Consider the following 19820-nt stretch of genomic DNA (forward strand, 5'->3'; position numbering starts at 1 on the left):
ATCCTAACCTTCCATTTTAGGAGGGAATTAAAGTAGCAGGAAACCAGCTAAACTGTCCCAGAATCCCTCCTTCAGGGCCTCCCTCTGACTAATAGAAGCACAACCTCAATGCACTCCTCAAGCTTTAGGGGGTATAGCTGGGTGTAGAAGTGCTGTTGCTAGAGGACACCAGCTCTATAGAATATCATTCCTTCCCAACACCCCTGGGAAATATCTGCAAGGCACTGACAAAATTGCTCAACTTGGAGCTGTTCTGACAGATGTACAAGGCAGGCTAAGGGAACAACACAGAGGCCAGCCCTGGGCTACTCTATGCCCCAGGATTCACAGGTAATATCTGTGGATCCTGGGACATCTGTAGAGATCTCCATGCCTACTCCACAGTATGATGATTCAGGAACTCAGTAAGTGGGAACATAGACTTTACCAAGCAATTTTATCCAGCCAGCATCTTTTCTGAATGAGGACAAGATATTGCAGCATTGTATGCTTTGAATTAATTGTATATAGTAAAAGGGGCAAAATTTCCCTCTGCTGCACCTGGGCAACCTCGCTGACTTCAGTAGGATTGCACAGGTACAACAGAGCAGGATTTAGCCAACTCTGTTAACCTTCAGACCACACCTCATTCATAACATGCTCTCTCATTCTTAGCCTTTCTTCTTCCATTTCCACCATATCATCCTCTTCATTTTTGGGGTCATATACTTTCTCCAGCTGAAAATAAATGTAGTAAACGTTAGCTGGAAGAAAGGACTGCTTATTCAGAATAGAGCACATTTGAGACAATGATGTAAAATGTTGCTTAAAAACAAAACTTCACCAATTTGAACCAGCCCTGATACGGATATGCTTTTGCATTACATTTAGCTGAGGCACTTCTGACTGAACAGTAAATCTGAAGGGAAATGATTGTTCTAGGTAAAGAAATAATTTATTTTAGCATAATTTTAAGCAGAAAGTGAGCTTTTCAATGGTATGAAGCCTGTTTGTTAATTCAAGTGGACTACCGTAATGTCCTCCACACAGGATTATATTTTAAATTCACATGGAAATCTGATTTCATGAAATGATCCTGTGATTGCCTTACTGCAGGTGAGGAGCCCAACTGACTTCGATGGAATCCCGTGTGGGCACAGAGGTGTGACCATATGAGGTCAATTGCAGGACCTGGGTGTAAATCTGGTGCTGAACCAGTGTCCATTTGTTAAGTGGCGTCTCTTTTTGTAAATATTGTTCTGTACTCCTTGATCTGCACTGGCTACCTATAGTTTCGGAGTCGATTTTTCAGGTTTTGGTTTTAACTTACAAAACCATAAGTATTTGGCAAACACCCATCTAAAAAAGACTGCCTCTTGCCCCACTGGTATAGAAGAGGTGGCTACTGGCAAGGTGTTCTCTGTAAGGTCTGTGCACTTTAGGATTCACTCTCTGCTTTGGTCCATAATAGCCTGCATTTGTTAACCCTGAGGGTATGTTGTCAGGTCCATCTCTTCTCACTGGCTCATGAGGAGTGGGAAGATTTGTGAGACTGGGTAGTAGCAGGGACGTGTGTGTGTGAGAGAAAGATGCTGAGACAAAACATGCTGGAAAACCAAGAGTATATTTATTCTACCTGTGCTCAGCAAGATGGCTCTCATCACAGTCGTGTCTATCACCAATGTATGTATCCTCACAACACCCTGTGAGGTAGACAAATACCAATACCCCCATTTTCATAGACGAGGGACTAACTGATTTCAATGGACATTTGGTACCTAAATACCTTTGAGGACCTGGGCCTAAGTGACTTTATCCCAGGTCACACAAGTGAGTCCGTGGCAGACCAAGACATTGAACCCATGATGCCTGAATCCCAGCTCTCTGCCTTAATCACTAAACTACTGTTTCTCTCCCTCACTGGTGTGTTGAATAATTTTAGAGTGTCAAGGTCACTCAGACCTGGGGATGAATGTTCTTGTTCATAGTCTAAAATAAAATAAGTAACTGTCCCTTTAGAAAGAGAGGGGAAGCAGCAACGTATTGAATGCTCTGAAATGGTTGGGTTTTTTTTTACCTCTTTAGTAAACAGGGCCTCTAATTCTTGCTCATCCAAGAAGCCATCATTATTGACATCTAGAAAAGTATAAGTTGAAAATATAAATTCAGTAAATACAGAAAATAATGAATACAGTACTTCACAATGGGTCAGATAAGCAGATGTCAGCGGAGAGTCTAGAGTGGATTAACCTCTGTACCTAATAAGATGCTGAGTACAGAGTATGACATGAAGATTACTCCACTTAACAGTAAACCAGGCTGTGGTTGGTCTGCACTGGATTTCTGGCGACTTGGATATTTACTTATAATTAGATAAGGCTGCAAGGATTCCTCTAACTCTCAAATAAGAAAAGCTAAAAAGACATCTAAAGCTAAAAGAAACTGCTAACCAAACAGGTAATAATGGGGCTACCTTAGGCCCTCTGTCTTTTGGGGGGGATTTATTATTTTCATTTTGGGGGGCTTATTTTTAGCAATTTTTGAGTTTTATGTAGAAGTCCAAAAATGGTTTTTTTTTCCCCAGGGCTTTCTTCTATATACTGTAATCTCTTTGTAATGTAGTACTGTTTCAAACAGCACTATGCTAAAGTGCACTCGGGAACCTTTGGTGTGCACTGTCGGGATCTATACAGATTCCTATAGTCTGCATTACTGCTCTATGTAGACAAACCCTTAGCTACAAGTAACCATTTCTGGTGTTTTTCCCGTGTCTATTGAATAAACACTAATTTCATTTTTGGGGCAGGAGGTGTGTGTGTTTTTTATTGGTTAAAACCTAAAATAAGAATACCCAGGCCACTCACACAGTAAGATATTGCTCAACATGAGAAAAGGTAGCTATATTTGGCCAAGATTTGTAAATATATCCCGGACCAACAGGAACCTGTGGAAAAGTTTGGCTAAATGTATGGAAGTTTCTCCAAGCAAATTTCAGAATTGTGCTGACTGCTATATAAATACTCCACTCGTACTCCAGTTTAGCATGAGTTTGGCAAGACATGCTGGTAACTGTGGATCAGTAACTCATGCTATGTGACCATCCATTCTTAATCTGAATATTATGTGATACTTTAATGGTTGAGAGACTGTCCCGTCTAATTCAAATAAGTGTTTATATACTATTATAAGTTAGCTGCATCAGAGAACTTGTATGTTAATTTTCAATGGCAAGAGCTGGCTATTTCTGTTCTGGTGAAACAGACAAAAGAAGAAGCTATACGGCTCTACTTAGATTCCTAGGAGAAAAGTAATAAAATCTAATATTTTTTTGAATGTGAAGTAGAGTGGCTAAATTGCATAGGACTTTAATATACTCATAAACCAAGATTAAACAAGGTCAAATAGACAGTTCAAAAATTATTTGCTTCAGTTGGAGCTGGCATTAGTTTCAGCTTATGCATTTTTTCCCTTTGGGTGAGTCAAAACCAAAACCATACCTAGTTTCCTCCACTTGTTGTTCAGCCCTTCATCAAACCACCAGCACAATACCAGGCACATCCAGCTGCACCAAGTAAGGGCCTGCCTACACAGTGGGGTAACGTGCTTTACAAAAAAGTGTTATTTCCAAAGCACACTAAAATGTTGTACACTCATTGAAAGATTTGAAACACTACAACATTAAAGCATAACAGAGAACCTTTAGCATACACCAGCAGGGTCTACACAGACCAATTAATGTGCTTTAGAAATCACCCGTCATAGAGCACATTATCCCACTGTGCAGATGAGGCCTTAAGTGCCTTTGCATACAGCTCAGCAGTAAAATTGTTAAGTAATGAGATTTAAGGACGTGAACATGCTATTAAGATAAATGGGCAAAGTTTACACCTCTCTGCTATTGTTTCAAGTTCTGGCTGCAGAAATGAGAAATAGTAAAGGCAGCTTTATTTATTTTTTAGAGGTCTCTGAAGGAGCCCAATTCTTTCCGTTTTTCCAGAGGCAGTAGAACAGGGGTGGGCAAACTATGGCCTGGGGGCTGCATCCAGCCCTTCAGATGTTTTAATCCAACCCTCAAGCTCCTGCTGGGGCGTGGGGTCTGGGGCTTGCGCCGCTCTGGTGCTCCAGCCAGGGAGTGGGGTTGGGGGCTTGCCCCGCTCCACACATGCCATGGCTCTGCATGTCCCCCATCTGGCTCCTACACGCAGAGGCAGCCAAGAGACTCCACACACTGCCCCTGCCACAGACGCCACCCTCACAGCTCCTATTGGCTGGGAACCAGGGTCAATGGGAGCTGCAGGGGCAGCGCCTGCAGATGGGGCAGGGAGCGGAGCCACCTGGCTGCGTCTCCCCCTAGGAGCCAGAGGCAGGACATGCCTCTGCTTCCGGGAGCTCCTTGAGGTAAGAGCCACCCAGAGCCTGCACCCCTGACCCCTTTCTGCACCCCAACCCCCTACCCCAGCCCTGATCCCCCTCCCACCCTCCGAACCCCTCGGTCCCAGCCGGGAGCACCCTCCTGCACCTCCAACCCCTCATCCCCAGGCCCACCCCAGAGCCCGCACCCCCAGCCAGAGTCCTTACCCCCCGCACCCCAATCCCCAATTTCATGAGCATTCATGGCCCACAATACAATATCCGTACCCAGATGTGGCCCTCGCGCCAAAAAGTTTGCCCACCCCTGCAGTAGAATGGCTGACACTCCATTTACTGAGCTACAGTGAGATGGTGAGACTGCAAGTTCATTCATACAGTCCTTCTGTGGCTCATCCTGATGGCATAGTTTGTGAGCAAAATGACAACTAAGGACATTCCCCCTAAAAAAATTACCTGGCAACTAAAGAACCAGCTATGTCTTTTAAACCTACTGCCACATACAATTATTGCACTCCTCTTGGAGATACATGAGCTCTTTCTGAAAATATAACTTTCAGTTTTTACATTGCTCCACTTGAGTGTAGCAATACAATAATGCATATACCCAATGTGGTGTTAAGTGCTCTTGCATGAACAGTTTGAACCTGACAAAACTGCTGATTTACTCCTTTCTGTCCTCCTGGACTCATCCAAATAGCTTGTGTGACCAACAGAAGATAACACCTTCCAAAACAAATAGATAATGCAAGAATAATTTGACTTGTACCTTTTAAACTAAATCTAATCTCTTACCATGTAACTTGAAAAATGTTTTAGGATTGAAGTCATTAGGATCCAGCCCATCCGACTCCTCCCACACCTCTTTCAGTTGGTCTTTGCTTCCCTGTAGATTAGTTACAAATAGAAATCACTCAAAGTAATGACATGTAATTTTATTGCACTAAACTGGAGTTAAAGTTTCTCAAAAAGGCTTTTCAAAGACCTTTATAATGGCCCTGTTTTACAGGCCTGATCCAAAGCCCACAGAAATCAATGGCAGTCTTCTTCCATTGACCTCAATGGGTTCTGAGTCAGGCTCTACGTTGTCACAAGGCAGAGGGGTTGAGGGTGCCATGAAGCAGCACACTCAGACTCTGGGGAAACGGAACCTCTGGAATCGCTTTGCAATCGCTTTGCGCAGCTCCTCATTTAGGAACTGTGTCTAAAGTGAATTTGTCTACTCTTCCTGCCCAGAGGGAAGGTAGCTGTAATGTTGGATTTGCAGTGTAAGCATGGGTGGGGCAGAATAATCCTGAATAATCTCTGGCGTCTTTATAAGCAAGCATTTTGCCAGTATATCACATAACTGTATACCAAACACAGCAAAGATAACAGGCATCTAGGGTAGGGTTTTCTAAAGCGCTCAGCACGGGTTTCTCTTTCTTTCCATTGAACTCAGTGGTAAGACTCTCATTGATTTCAATGAGAGCAGAGTTTGAGACTTTTGAAAATCCCACCCACAGAGTATTAGTCTTTTATTCCCCATTTAAATGCTGATCATATGTGAATGAACAAGGTGTTATCTGGGCCTGTTTTGTTATAAGCCATTGCTCTTCGGTATGCAAAGCTTTCTCTAGCAGGATAAGAAATGTGTAAACACCGTATCCTTACAGGATGATTCACTTTGGGGTGATCTCCATGTTTTTTCTTCATCTCCTCATATTTGGATTCCTCTTCCCGTCTCTTCTCTTCATTCAGTGTTTTTAAATATTCTCTCCTTTCATGTTCCTTCAACATCTCGTATTTCTTAAATTCATCGTGGCGTGTCTTGTCATAGTTTTCCAGGTCACTTGTAGCCTACAAGTAAGAAATGTTTATGCTGAAAAGACTGTATTGCTTCAAAGTGTGAATGACGAGCCATATTGCCACTGATTTGCCAAACACAAGGTAAACTAATTGGGGATCATCTTTCAACAGAGTGTAGTGTAATATCCGTCTCTTCCCCACTCTACCTGTTCAGCAAAACCAATCAGTTTCACAGGATTTAATGTTCTTGGAATCAACTGATTTGCATTCCTTGCCCATGCACTGGTCTAAGAGGAGGCAATAAGGCACCCTTTTCTCCTGTGTAGGCTACCCACATTGTACAAAGGGCCATTACTCTCCATCCTACACAGATGGGCAGGGACTGTAGAATGGACACAGTTTTGACTCCATTCTCCCCACACATGTTCCAGCCAGTGCAGCTGAACTAGGACAATGAGGGAAATAAGAGGCACCAGGTACAAGGGTAGCATAGTGCACCTCCTCCCAGGACCTAAGAGGTAGTAGGTACCAAACATCAGAGAATTTAACACCTGGGAGGGAGAGAAGTTATTTTAAGCTAAAGGCTAATGTTGGCACAAGAACAAATCGATATAAACTGGCCCTCAGCAAGTATAGGCTTGAAATTAGCCAAAAGTCTTTAACATCAGAGGATTGTAGTGCTGGAACAGCCTTCCAAGAGGAGTAGAGAGGGGCCAAAAATCTACCGTATATACTCGATCATAAATCAGTTTGTTTATAAGCCGACCCCCCAAGATGGATAAGTAAAAATGGAAAATTTTTATGACCCATTCATAAGCCAACCTTATAATTCAGGGGTTGGCAAACTTTGGCTCCCAGGCCATTAGGATAAGCCGCTGGCAGGCCGAGATGGTTTGTTTACCTCGAGCGTCCGCAGGCATGGAGGTAAACCTAAGTAAACAAAGTGTCCCGGTGAGCCAGCTGCTTACCCTGATGGGCAGGGACAGCAACTGGTGGGGAAATTTTTTGGAGGGGGGAGAAGCTGGGGGCCAGGGAGAAACCCCTGTGACCACCTGCCCTAGCGCAGGACCCCCACACCCTCCCCATCCCATCCCTTCCCACCTTACGTGGGGAGGATGTCTCTGGCCTGGCCTGCTCCAGCAGACTGGGCAGCGTGGTCGCAGCCTGCTCCAGCAGGCTAGACCGGGCGGCACGGCCGCAGCATGTTCCAACGAGCTGGGCCAGGTGGCATGGGCGCAGCGTGCTCCGGCAGGCTGGGCGGCGCGGCCACAATCTGCTCTGGTGGGCAGGGCGGAGCAGCGCAGCTGCAGCCTGCCAGCCCCGGAACTGCAGTTGCTTCGGAGGGTGGGGGGGGGGGAGCAGCGTAGCTAGAAGTGGATAGACTCTGGCCCCGCCTCTTCCCATCTGGCTCTGCTGCCTCTCCTTGCTCCCTCTGTTGGGGGGAGGGGCTGTGTCCCATCTCTCCCCTTCTCTATACCTGTTCATAAGCCAATCCCCTCCTCTGATGCTTCCCTTTACTAAAAAAATTCAGCTTATGAATGAGTATATACAGTAACTTGTTTCTAGACTGAGCTTGATACATTTATGGAGATGATATGGTGAGACTACCTACAATGGCATATGGCCTATCCACAACTGCCATTAGCAAATAACTCCAATGGCCAGAGATGGGGCACGAGATGGGGAGGGCTCTGAGCTACTACAGAGAATTCTTTCCAGGTGTCTAGCTGGTGGGTCTTGCCCACATGCTCAGGGTCTAACTGACTGCTGTATTTGGGGTTGGGAAAGAATCTCCCCACCAGTCAGACTAGCAGAGACATTGGAGGCCTTGGACCCTCTTCTATAGCATGGGGGACAGTTCACTTGCTGGTATGAATTATAGTAAATGGTGGATTCTCTGTAGCCTGAAGTCTTTAAATCAAGATTTTAGGATTTCAGTAACTCAGTCAGAGGTTATGGGCCTATTGCAGGAGTGGGTGGGTTGGGTTCTATGGCCTGTGATGTGCAGGAGGTGAGATGAGATGATGATGGTGGTGGTCCCTTCTGGCCTTAAAGTCTATAAGACACTCCGGTGTCCCTTACTCAAGGTTCATGGCAACTCTACAAATCAAGCCCTTAATCTGTAATGACAGATTACTTTAAATACTGTGAGTGAAAATGGATAATATTGGAAGGTCTGTGTTAAGGCTCATCTATATGGAGAATTATTCCCAAACAGCTATTTCCTGATTAACTTCATGTGTGGACATTTATTCTGGAATAAGAGTGCTTTATTATGAATCAGCTTAATCCATTTAAAATAGTAAATGCTAGTGTTATCTCTCCCGGTGTTTGTTCCAGGATACAAATGTCTATGGTTTACTAGAGAGTTTAGTGAACAAACATGGAGTCACATGTCAGGGATGGTCTAGGTAATGCTTAGTCCTACCATGAGTGCAGGGAACTGCACTAGATGACCTCAAGGTCCCTTCCAGTCCTAAAATTCTATGTTTGTGGACTGTCCAGATTAGCATTTACAATCATGTTAATTAATCTGAATTAACTGATTGTCAATTAACTTGAGTTGAAACAGGACCACATGCTAGTCCTTATGGGGGTTAGTTAATGCAGACTTGCTTAAGCTTGGAAGCAGTTTGCAGCTGGTTAGTTTTCAGTTTTTAATGTTAATGTATTTAATAGTATTAAAGGAAGTTCAGCAGTCTCATGTTGTCCCCTAACGGATGTTCAGATTCACCTGATACTGACTTTCCAATTATTTAGAATTCATCTCCAAAATGCCACACATTTTAAAAAACAAATTATAGAGGAGATGGCCCCTAAGGTATCCCTTAAATTGTGTCATTCCAGCTGGTAAATGAAAGCAGACAAAGGTGGAATGGCTTAAGAACAGAAAGAACTGCTAGTTAAGGACTTCCCTCTCCCTACCAGTCAGAATTTTTCTGAAATGATGCTCCTAACTGGTAAGATTTTTGGAAAGTTTCTTAAGAGTAAATTAGGAGGGAGAATTTTAACTCACCAAATTCTCTGTGCAAGAAACACTCAACCAGCTTCTAATGTCAGATGTACAGTGCTACGTGCTGCATACCTGAGGTTAAAATCTTTCTTTCCATGAGAGGCATAATTTTTCCACTATTGAAAAAAGCCATGCTGCACTCTCAGCCAAACTGCATCTCACTGATATGTCAGCTAAGTGAGAACCATGCCTGTGACTGATATTCACTTACTGTACATTGGGCCTGGTAGAGATTAAGTGCCCATAAGCAACGTTTAGTATGGATATCTGAAGTTCAGTTGTGTTGTGGTATTGCAGCTTGCCATACACCAGAAATGTACGGTCCAGAAATCTATATGGCCATTTTGAGAGGGGCAATTGTTACCTTATATTACAGTCATTATGTGACAAGCTTAAAGTAATTTAGGTATAAAAATATACTTTAAAAATATTCTACGGCATAATACACATCTATCAAAACTGAACTGAATTTACATGCCCTTGACAAGTCATGTTTTGTTCCCAAAGCTTCTCACACTGGCACAAGAATGAGAATGCTGTAAGGTGCTACCTGAAAAATTAACAGGTTCTGTGGCGAACACATATCAATTGCATAGAAGCTTTCCAATACACAGTGGAGCCAACTGAGTTCCTCTAAGATTAAGATCTATGTGGTATTTACAGAAGATTGGTATAGATAAAGTAAAAGGATTTGCTTTCACTGCAGAGAAATAAATAATCATAGCAAGTGAACATCTACAATATTTTATATCTAAAACTCACTGCTTTGATCAACATATCTAAATCTTTAGATTCAAATGTCTCAGGATTCTGGTGGTTGAGGTGTTCAAACTGTTTAAGGAGAGCTTGATGGTCTACGCCAGTGTCTGAAAGAACAAGGTAAAAATGTTTTTAAAACAAACATAAAACATATCAAATAAGTTTGAAGGAGAGAGTTCTGGAAGCTAAAAGCTTTCAAACACAAGCCTGTGATATACAAATATTTGAGGCTCCTTAGGGACTGGATAGGTATTTGCAATTTGATGAAAGAATAGCAACATTTCTAGACTAGCATTGCTTAAGGAAGACTGGTGAGCTTCACTGAGCTTCTAGCAATTTGAATAGGCACCCCTCCTACCAAGGTGGAATATTACATTTTTACACTGTAATTTTAACATGCAGAAATGAAAGCAGATCTCACAAGTATTTCAAGCTTCACAATCCAGAATAGACACTGCACTACTTTTCATTCATGCAAATGACCATATAAATAAAGCAGCTGCTTCTGTAGCTGTGATGTCAACTGAAGTGCCAAATTGCTGACCAGCATCATCCAGCTGAACTAGGTTCTTAGGGCTGACTCCTTGCCTTACACCTTGCAAAATCACCTTTATCTGGCCAAAGCGGATGTGAAACAATTCCAAATCAGAATGGCAGCAGTTTAGATTCCTTTTGTACTGACTACAAGGTGCAAGGCAGTCAGAAGTCAGGCCCTGTGTCCAAATGAGGCACTTCAAACATTTCCCCCTCCCTTCTGTAGGGGCTGCTTCCAACAATATAAAACATGCAAGTATAGTAACAGCATCAAACACTTCTAAGCTACCAGAGTTTTCCATATGCTACAGTGACTTTGGTCAATACAGTCATATAACACTCTAGACCAATATTACACTGAACAGCATCTATTCTATTAAGTTAGGCATGACAGTAATATCCAGTGATTCTTGAAGTCTATCAATTTTTTATTGGGCAGCTTGTCAAGATGGCTGAACAAAAAAAAAAAAAAGAGGAAATGTTTGATCTGTATAGGAGACTGTAGGACAGTCTCCTTCAACTTGTTACCCTTTAGTAAGCTAAAGATATTCTTGTCACATCTGTGCTCTATTTTTATCATCACATACCAGCAAACAGTGGCCAGTGCATATTTCAACCACCATTCCTCCACTCTGAGATCACTTGTGCCTAAATACTTTCTCTGATGAATCACTGTTTTATAAAGCATTTTTTTAAAAGTGCAGTATTAGATTTTAACTTGCCACATTACTGCTAAACAAGACAAAAGGTTCTTATTTGATTGTTTGAAAATGGAACACTGTAAAATACATCCAGCGGGGTACATGCAGGGGTGAAAGTAAGTCGAGTGACTTACTGGTATGCTGGGGCCAGAAGGGGTGGGGCTGAGGGGGTCAGAGCCAGAGCCAGCCCCAGCCCCAGCCCACCCTGTAAGTGCCCCCCCCTCCTGCCCCACCCCACCGGGGTAGCAGCAGCAGCCCAGGGCTCTGGGGAGCCCTGGACCCTTTAAATAGCCCCCTGCTTCTACTGCCCCGGTCCTTTAATTAGCTGCCGGAGCCCAGCAGCCGCTACCCCAGGGCTCCAGCAGCAGGGCTCTGGAGGCAATTTAAAGGGCCTGGGGCTCCAGCCACTGCTGGGAGCCCCAGGCCCTTTAAGCTGCCCCCTGGGGAAGCCGGGCTGCCCCAGTACAGTGTACCAGCTCTTGCCAGTACGCCATACCAGGGCGTACCGGCTTACTTTCACCTCTGGGGACATGTAAATACCTTATTACTGTAGTATAAGCACCTCAAAATCTTTATTGTATTTATCCTGTGAGGTAGAGAAGTACTATCATTCACATTTTACGGATGGGCAACTGAGGTATACAGGATACTTGCTCGAGGTATACAGATACCATATATGTAATGGTGATAGCATTGTGATAAACTGCAGGCCATATGATACATAAAGTTTAGCACATGGATTCTGTAGGGTATAGGAATTTAAATAGTATGAGTCTTTAAGAGGCCTGGACTTTCTTTCACGTTACAGAAACCACTAGAACTTTGCCAAAGATGTATATATGTAATTAGGTCTTGCATTTTGTATGTAATAAGTAAACATGATTATGTGGACTCCAGTGTGCCTGTGTGGCACATATTCATATTACATATGTAATGTATATGGCAAAAAAACCATAATGGCCTTTGACTGCTTCAGCTGCTTGCTAATTCATCTCTTCCAGCACCACTGCTAACAATCAAATGTCCGAGCAGTTTCAAACAAACACTTTCTTTTTCAGGCATGCAGTTAGAGAAATATGCCCTAATTTACACACACACACACCTGTTGAACTCTCCCCATGCTAATCTGAAAATATTCTATCCTGCATGAGTGTTTTAAGGCTCAATATTTCAAGACCTTGTAGGGCTACGCATGGGAGTAACATGCCCATCCCAAACTCATGCTGATAAGACTTTTATTAATCATGGATTTTCTTTGACTTTCTCTCTGGCAGTGCAAAGCAGCCAGAAAGCTGCCCTGATAGGGCATCTCAGGGAATCACCAGGTGGCGTAAAGTCAGCATAATCAATAGCAGAGGAGGAGTAGGGAATAGCTAAAGGGCAATATGCTCTACCACTCCCTAGCAGGCACAAAGGCCCAGATCCACAAAGGGATTTTGACATTGTGAGGCTCAGCGTTGCCATGCTTAACTTTTAGGTGCTCATAAAGTCACAGACAATACTGTAATCCAGAAAGCCTGAGTCAAGCACGTAGGCTCCCTATACGGTGAATGGTGAGAGATAGGCATCCAAGAATATGATCCAAAAAAAGCCAGCAAGCTAGGAAGCTCCCCACCTAAACAAGCCAGTTGGAAATACCTTAGAGAAGGGGGGTGTACTAAGCCACTCCACTCTTGAAGAGAGGCACCTAAGTCGAGGCTACAGGGAGAAACCTAGTTCTCCCTGCAATCCACAGCTGCAACGCCCTCTTCTGGAGTCAGGCAGCTGAAGCACCTGCCCCACTCCACATAAAACTGACAGAAGAGGAGGAAGAGGTAATGACAGTATAACTTTTAGCCCAGTGGTTAGAGCCCTCACCTTGGATGTGAGAGACCCAGCTTCAATTTCCCCCTTCATGGAGCAGTGAACCAAGGATTTGAAAAGGGGTCTTCCACACCTCTGAGGGCTCTAACCACTGAGCTTTAGGATATTCTGATGTGGGCTTATTCAGTCTCCTGTTGAAGCTGTTCCACTGTGCATAAATACTTAGTTGCTGGGCTAGAGAGAGAGAAAATGACTTTATAGCTTGGTGATTAGGATGCCCATTTGGAAGGTGGGAGATCCAGAGTGCAGTACCCCTGCTCCAATCACTGTGCCTGAGGTGGGAACCAAACCTGTCTCCCACATGAGACACTGGGCTAGAAGTTTTAACCTGGACAGTGTTAGCACCATCACAACTACAACTGCAACCCAATCTGGCAGGTGACCTCTGGGCACACCTTCCCAATCTAGCCCTGCAGAAAGATAAGTGGATGAATGCTTATCTTCCCCTAGTTCATGTATTGCAATGAGGCTTGGGTGGGAGATAGGTACCTGGGTGCCTTGAGTGAGGCAGCAGTGTGCATGTCCAGAGGCAGAAATTAGGTGCCTCAGAAAACTTAAGCGTTGAGTGAGTTTAGGCACCTACAGCGTTTGGTGGCAGCTAACGGGGAGTTTTGTGGATCATAATGGTGCCTAAAACTGGGATTTAGGCACTTAAGTCTGGGGGTTAAGGACTAGATTCACAAAGGAATTTATGCTCCTAGAAAAATCACTGGGATTCACAAAGCCTGAGTTCAAGAACTAGGCTCCCTATACAATGAACAAAGAGAGAGAAGCTCCCCAGAATAGAATTCACAAAAGCCAGTCACGAGGTGGCACCTCACCTAAACTAGCCCATGGGAGATGCCAAGCCAAAGGATGTTTGCTAAGCCCCACCCCTCGCTTGGAGACAGGCATCTCAGCCTGGGCTCCAGGGCAGTGCCTCCTTTTGCTTGAGATTCTCTGCTGCAACTCCTCTCGTAGAGCTAGTCTCCATTCCCACTTACATTACTCTAACTTGCATTGCTCAGGGTTGTGAAAGACACCTGCCTGAGTGACATCAGTTACATTGACTTAAGAGCTGTCCACACCGGTGCTGTGTTGGCAGGAGACGCTCTCCCACCAACATAGCTTCTGACTCTCATGGAGGTGGACTAATCATGCCAACAGGAAGAGCGCTATTCTGTCAGCATAGCGCATCTTCACCAGACATGCTACAGCGGTGCAGCTGCACCAGTGGAGCGCGGTAGTATAAACTTGCCTTCAGTGTTAGGTGCCTATGATGATTTGTGCAGGAGGCTGTGGGAGGAGGGAGCTTAGGTATCTGGATGCTTGGCATGGTGCTGCCTGGCTGAACACTTGCAGATCTTATTGACTTTAGTGGAATTTGTGTGTGTTCAGCACTTCTAAAAATCAGGTCGTTAAAGTTAGGCACACTGGTCAAATTTTTCAAACCTGGATACCTAAAGTTAGAGATCTAAATAAAAGAAATGCTGCATGCCTGTAGCTCCCACTGAAGTCAGTAGCATCCAAATTTGAAAAATCTGACTACTGTGCATATAACATTTTTACATCCATATTATGAGGCTTTAGTTTGAGTGAGCACAAGCTACTAAATACAATAATACTGAGGCAGCGAGGGTTCATGGGGCATTGCAAAGAAATTTTCAGCTACATAAAGTTACCATCCACTGTACCATCCGCATTAGTTGTCCTGAATTAGATCATTGTGAGCTTCATCACAACTTCAGTGGAAAATCTGCCTGCATTAGAGTTCAAGATGAACTGTGGATCTTGTGTACATATATGAAGCAACCCATTTATTCCTCTGGAGAGGCTATGTGGTGGGTTCTGCTCTCTGGACTGTAACTTTCATTTAAAAAGAAAAGCACAAAAGACAGAAAAGTGATCTAAAGCCCTAGGCCAATTTTATTATTATTTACTAATTGTAGGACATAGCACCCAGAGGTCCCAATCAGGGATCAAGGCCTCACTGGAATAGCTGGGGCGGAGTAGGGTTTTGTAGGTCCCTTAGGCCGGAGCAAGTGGGGGCCCCTCCCCACCCTTTCTGCCTGCAGTCTCCCTAGCAGGAGCGCTTGGGGGAATGAGGGGAGTGGGGTTGGGGCACGGCGGGTACCCTGCTCCGCCCAGCTGGTGCTGCAGTGGGGATTGGAGTCTGGGCACAGGGGCTCCCCAGCAGAGGTGCTGGGAGGGCAGAGCGAGTCGGGGGCACGCATTTTCCTGGGGCCCCCCCACATTGGCCATGGCCTCTGGCCATGGGCCCTGTTGGCTAATCCACCACTGGGAATAAGCACTACACTAAAAAGCAGTAAAAATACAGTCCTTCCCTAAAGATCTTGTTTTTTCTCCTGGCATTACCAAGCCCTGACTCCCTCAATCCACCCTCTATCCCCACACTAAGCTCATTGGCAGTGTTTCAGTGCTACAGTGGGGTGGCAGAATGGCAAGAATACAAGTTTAGGTTATGATTCTTTGCCCACTGAAGTCAATGGGAGTCTTTCCATTGACTTGATAAGGAATTGGATCAGGCTGCTACTACACTGATAAATCTGAACAGAAAATTACACATCCACTTTTTACAAAAAACTAAGTGGAACATTTTGGAAGATATTCCTAGCATCACCATCAGAAACTCCATGCTTGTGAATACAATTATTTCCAGAAAGAAACCTCCAGTAAAAGGTTTGCATCAAGTCTCCCTGGTAATTTCTTTTAAAATGTATATTTTGCATGTTAGAATTAAATCGTGCATGGTTGGGCAAGGAGAGGAGGTAGTATCCCCTGCCAAGCAAACTAACAGTAACTGTAGGCTGGCAACTTGTATACTTGGTTTCTAAATATAAAGGCCTACTAAGTAGATTGCAGTGTAGCATTAGCAATGCTATTATTATGGATGCGAAGACACTTTCATTCCAAGTCTCTGTTTCTGATGCTTAGAACTGCAACAAAAAAAAATTATCCTTTAAGCTGAGTTTCTCATGTTTGTTATAAGCCTAAAATTAATTTCTGGTGAGGAGAAGGTTGAAAGAAAGACTGCCACTTTTGAGCTATTCGACCAGTTAAAAAAAAACGGTTCTAAAACCTAAAAAAAATTTAGGTTGCGCTAAATCCACAAAGACATAGGAGTCCAATGCCTAATTTTTAGGCACCCTGGCACCCAATGGAATTCTCACCCCCAAGTCAGACACCCAGGCTTCCTGGACAATGCATGGGGAGAGTAAGTTTCCTAAAGATGTGATTCATATAAGCCAGCATGCTGAGCAGGGAGCTGCCTAAACTAGCTAGCAGAAAATGCCAAGGAGAAGGATAAGACTTCAGCTCCACCTCTCAAAGGTAGAGCTGGCACCTAATTCTGGACAGGAGAGAGGCGCCTATCTGTGTTTGGGATTCACAGCCACACACCTGCTCCCGGAGTTAAGCCCCTAAACCAGGTCAGGTCAGTACTTTGTCTCTCTCTCTCTCGAGGGCAGGTGGCTGTTATAAGCAAAAGCCAAATGATTAACTGGAGTAGGGAGTGCAACATGGGTTTCCTGCATCCCAGGAAATGTTTAAGCCACCAGGCTACAAAGTCTATATCTTTTTCTCTTTTCCTCTCTGTCCCAGTGAATATTTAATTGTTCATACAGAGTGGAAGAGCTCCAATGGGAAAGACAGAGAGCCCTAATCCAGAATACCAAATAGCCTTGCAGGAGGAGGGAAGACCCAAATTCAAGTCCCTACTCCAAATTAGGCATAGTTGGGAGTTGAAAACAGGTCTCCCACAGCCCCTGTGAGTGCCCTAATTCCACACACAAATTCTTGATCTGGTCACCCACGCTGTCTTTTGTGCAGGTTAGTCATACTCTGAGCCCGCCTTATTGGATCAGGCCCAGCAGGAGAGAGAGGCAGTGGAACACCCTAGTTTGAGAATCCTAGCAGGGCTTAGGCATGCGATAGGGAGCCAAGCAGCAGCAGCAGTTTAGTTCATGCCCACCGGTGGAAACATTGGCCCCATGGGAATTTAGGTGCCTACAGGGTGAGTTGGAAGCTGAGCAGCTTTCGAAGGATCTCAGTGGTGCTTAAAATGTTGAGCTTAGGCACCTCAGTGACTAGCCCATGTTCTTTTGTGCTTTGGGAAAATCTCTAAACAGTTTAATTGGTTAAATTCAACACAGCTGTATTGCTAGAACACAGTGAGGGATGTGGAAAGTGACACATTGTGGGGAAACCGTTGTCTGAGAAATAGTTATATAAGCATCTAAAAGTCCCATTGTCAGAATCAGTTTTTCTTACTTGTAAGACACAGATTGCTCCCCTTCTTCTCCCTGATTTCCTATAAGGACACAGTCTTCCTCATATTTTCCATTTCAGGAGTATGAAATGGGGACCCTTTTACCATTCCAACTTAGTTTAATCATTATTGCTGATAGGAGCCAGTGAGAACAAAATTGGTGGATTCCAGGCTCCTATCTGATAAAGGCCAATCTGTTAATTCTGTCTGAATTCTGCTTCATATTCTTACCTTGAAAGGAATCCATTTTAGCTTTAATTAGCATCCTTAACCTTGCCACTTCTTGTCTTTTCAGTTCATCCAGCCTTGTTCTCACATGATGGCTTACTAAGTCTAGCTCTTTGCTTAGCTTTCCACTCTGTTAAAATAAATAAGTGATCTATAAAGACAATCGTGTTGTAGTTTTCAGATGCCCACCACATGTGGGCTGTAAGACTCTCTACTCATGGTAGTCATTGCCAATTCTGAAGACCTTATAAACATCATAAGTATCTCAAACATTGTTTGAGGAGAATATTAACTTTGTAAATTTATGAAAATAGAAATCGGGTTAGGGCACTCACTGAGACTTTTCTAAGGTGCCTTTTTATTTAAAAAAAAAAAAAAAAAAGGTGATGTGCCAAATACCATAATTAAACCAGGACCCTGGAGCACAGCTGCGTATCTGTATTTAAAGATCTCTTCAGAAGTGACCTTTCTGTAAATCAGAGAACTACAGACCAGCATGGTCATGTGGGTGCCACCCTCTTGCTGAAGGAGGAATCGGCACAGTAGCAGCCACCTGAGGGTGCTGTAAGAATCACCCTCAGCAGCACCAGAAGACTGTTGCCAGCCTCTGGGGACTGTGCCAGGAATGGAGTGGAGCCAAGAGCTGTCAGACTCTAGCACAGCGGTGGGCAAACTTTTTGGCCTGAGGGCCACATCGAGGAATAGAAATTGTATGGTGAGCCATGAATGCTCACAAAATTGGGGTTGGAGTGTGGGAGGAGGTGAGGGCTCTGGTTGGGGGTGCAGGCTCTGGGGTGGGGCTGGGGATGAGGAGTTTGGAATTCAGGAGGGTGCTCTGGGCTGTGACTGAGGGGGATCAGGGGTGCGGGAAGGGGTGCAGGTTCCGGCTGGGGATGTGGGTTCTGGAGTGGGGCTGGGGATGAGAGGTTTGGGGTGCAGGAGAGTGCTCCGGGGTGGGATTGAGGGGTTTGGAGAGCAGGAGGGGGATCAGGGCTGGGGGTTGGGGTGTGGGGAGAAGCTCAGGGGTTCAGGTTCTGAGCAGCGCTTACCTCAAGCGGCTCCTGGAAGCAGTGGCATGTCCCTTCTCCCGCACCTACGCGTGGAGCGGCCCCTGACCCTCAGAGCGGGGGCCATGCCATGGCTTCCGGGAGCTGCGTGGTGCGGCCCCCAACCCGGTGCCCCAGCTGGAGTTCACGGGCCTTTTGCCTACCTCTGCTCTAGCTGCAGCAGAGTTTTACACCAAAGGTAATGCAAAGCTTAGTGCTCTCTTCTCACCATAAGAGAATGTGGAGCAGCCAGCTGGACCTGGGGATTGGAGAAGGGCAGAGAAGGAATGCACATAACCTAGGGTAGCAACAGCGGGAGAGAAGAGAACACCATCACGGTGCTTGGAGTGGTACGTGAAGTACGGGTACTGGGAAGAGAAGAAAACCACAGCTCAGTCTTTTTTATTCTTCCCAAACTCTACCACCTTAAGCTCAAAACTTGAAGACAGTGTGTTGTCCTCCACTCTCAGTTGCTTCAGGATCAGGCTTTTGTGTTTGTCTACTTCCCCCACCCTTTTCCATGTCATTAAATTCACATGTGGCACATTGCCCTCCCAGATGGAAGCAGAGAAGCCTCTCTGCCGTTGGCTCAGCAGTGCTCTGAATCACTTGGCAGGCAATAAAGTGAGAGCTGTGCTAAGAGCCATTTTGACGTTAATGAACGATATGCTGTTCGTTCTGAATTTCAAAGAGGCCTTGCTTTCCATTTTGCAGGAGAATGCTAATAAATGTTTCCCAAAAGCAAGATATCTGCATCTAGTTGTTTTATTAGTAGTTAGGTAGCAAATTAAAACCTCTTGGGAGACTGATCTGGTACAGTTTCTTTAAAAAACAGTATCTGTCCCGTAGCTGCAGAGATAAAGATCCCTTTAAAGAGTCTAATTTAAATTGTGTAAAGTAATGTGAAAGCAATACTAAATAAAAAGTAAGAGGAATGGAAAAATATGAATATGCTAACACCTCAAATTATCATTTATTTGTAGCTGTCTAAACTCGTCTTGATTAAATTCTATTGATCTTTGCACATACCTTTATTTCCTCTATATCAGCAGTCTGAAGTTTCTCTCTGAAATGTTTATCTGTTTCTAGGACATCTATCACTTGCTTGAGATATTCATCATAATAAAGCCCAGTATCCTTTAGGAAAAGAAGTTTGAGATTAGAAAAAAAAAATGTCCCCAAATGTTTCATTTTCATATAAATGCAAAGATTTCATCTAAATCACTCACAATCCCAAATATCAGTAGTATTGAGCATAATGCACTGACTCAGTA

General features: G+C 44.3%; 2 protein-coding genes across 2 annotated transcripts in view; one reads left to right on the top strand and one right to left on the bottom strand.

Annotated features, from left to right (window-relative positions):
• Positions 1-19820, top strand: part of PIK3C2A (phosphatidylinositol-4-phosphate 3-kinase catalytic subunit type 2 alpha) — a 173260-nt gene that overhangs the window by 20600 nt on the left and 132840 nt on the right. The gene's annotated exons all lie outside the window — the stretch shown is intronic.
• The window catches only part of NUCB2 (nucleobindin 2), a 48298-nt gene that overhangs the window by 13491 nt on the left and 14987 nt on the right, over positions 1-19820 (bottom strand). The window contains exons 3-9 of the mRNA XM_084629855.1: positions 19576-19683; positions 17504-17630; positions 9911-10014; positions 6001-6186; positions 5143-5233; positions 2057-2115; positions 625-717 (exon numbers count right to left, since the gene is read on the bottom strand). Of these exons, the coding sequence (XP_084485981.1) occupies positions 625-717; positions 2057-2115; positions 5143-5233; positions 6001-6186; positions 9911-10014; positions 17504-17630; positions 19576-19683 (768 nt within the window). The remainder of the gene's footprint in view (positions 1-624; positions 718-2056; positions 2116-5142; positions 5234-6000; positions 6187-9910; positions 10015-17503; positions 17631-19575; positions 19684-19820) is intronic.

Source organism: Lepidochelys olivacea, assembly GCF_965140295.1.
Source record: "Lepidochelys olivacea isolate rLepOli2 genome assembly, chromosome: 6".
NCBI lineage: Eukaryota > Metazoa > Chordata > Testudines > Cheloniidae > Lepidochelys > Lepidochelys olivacea.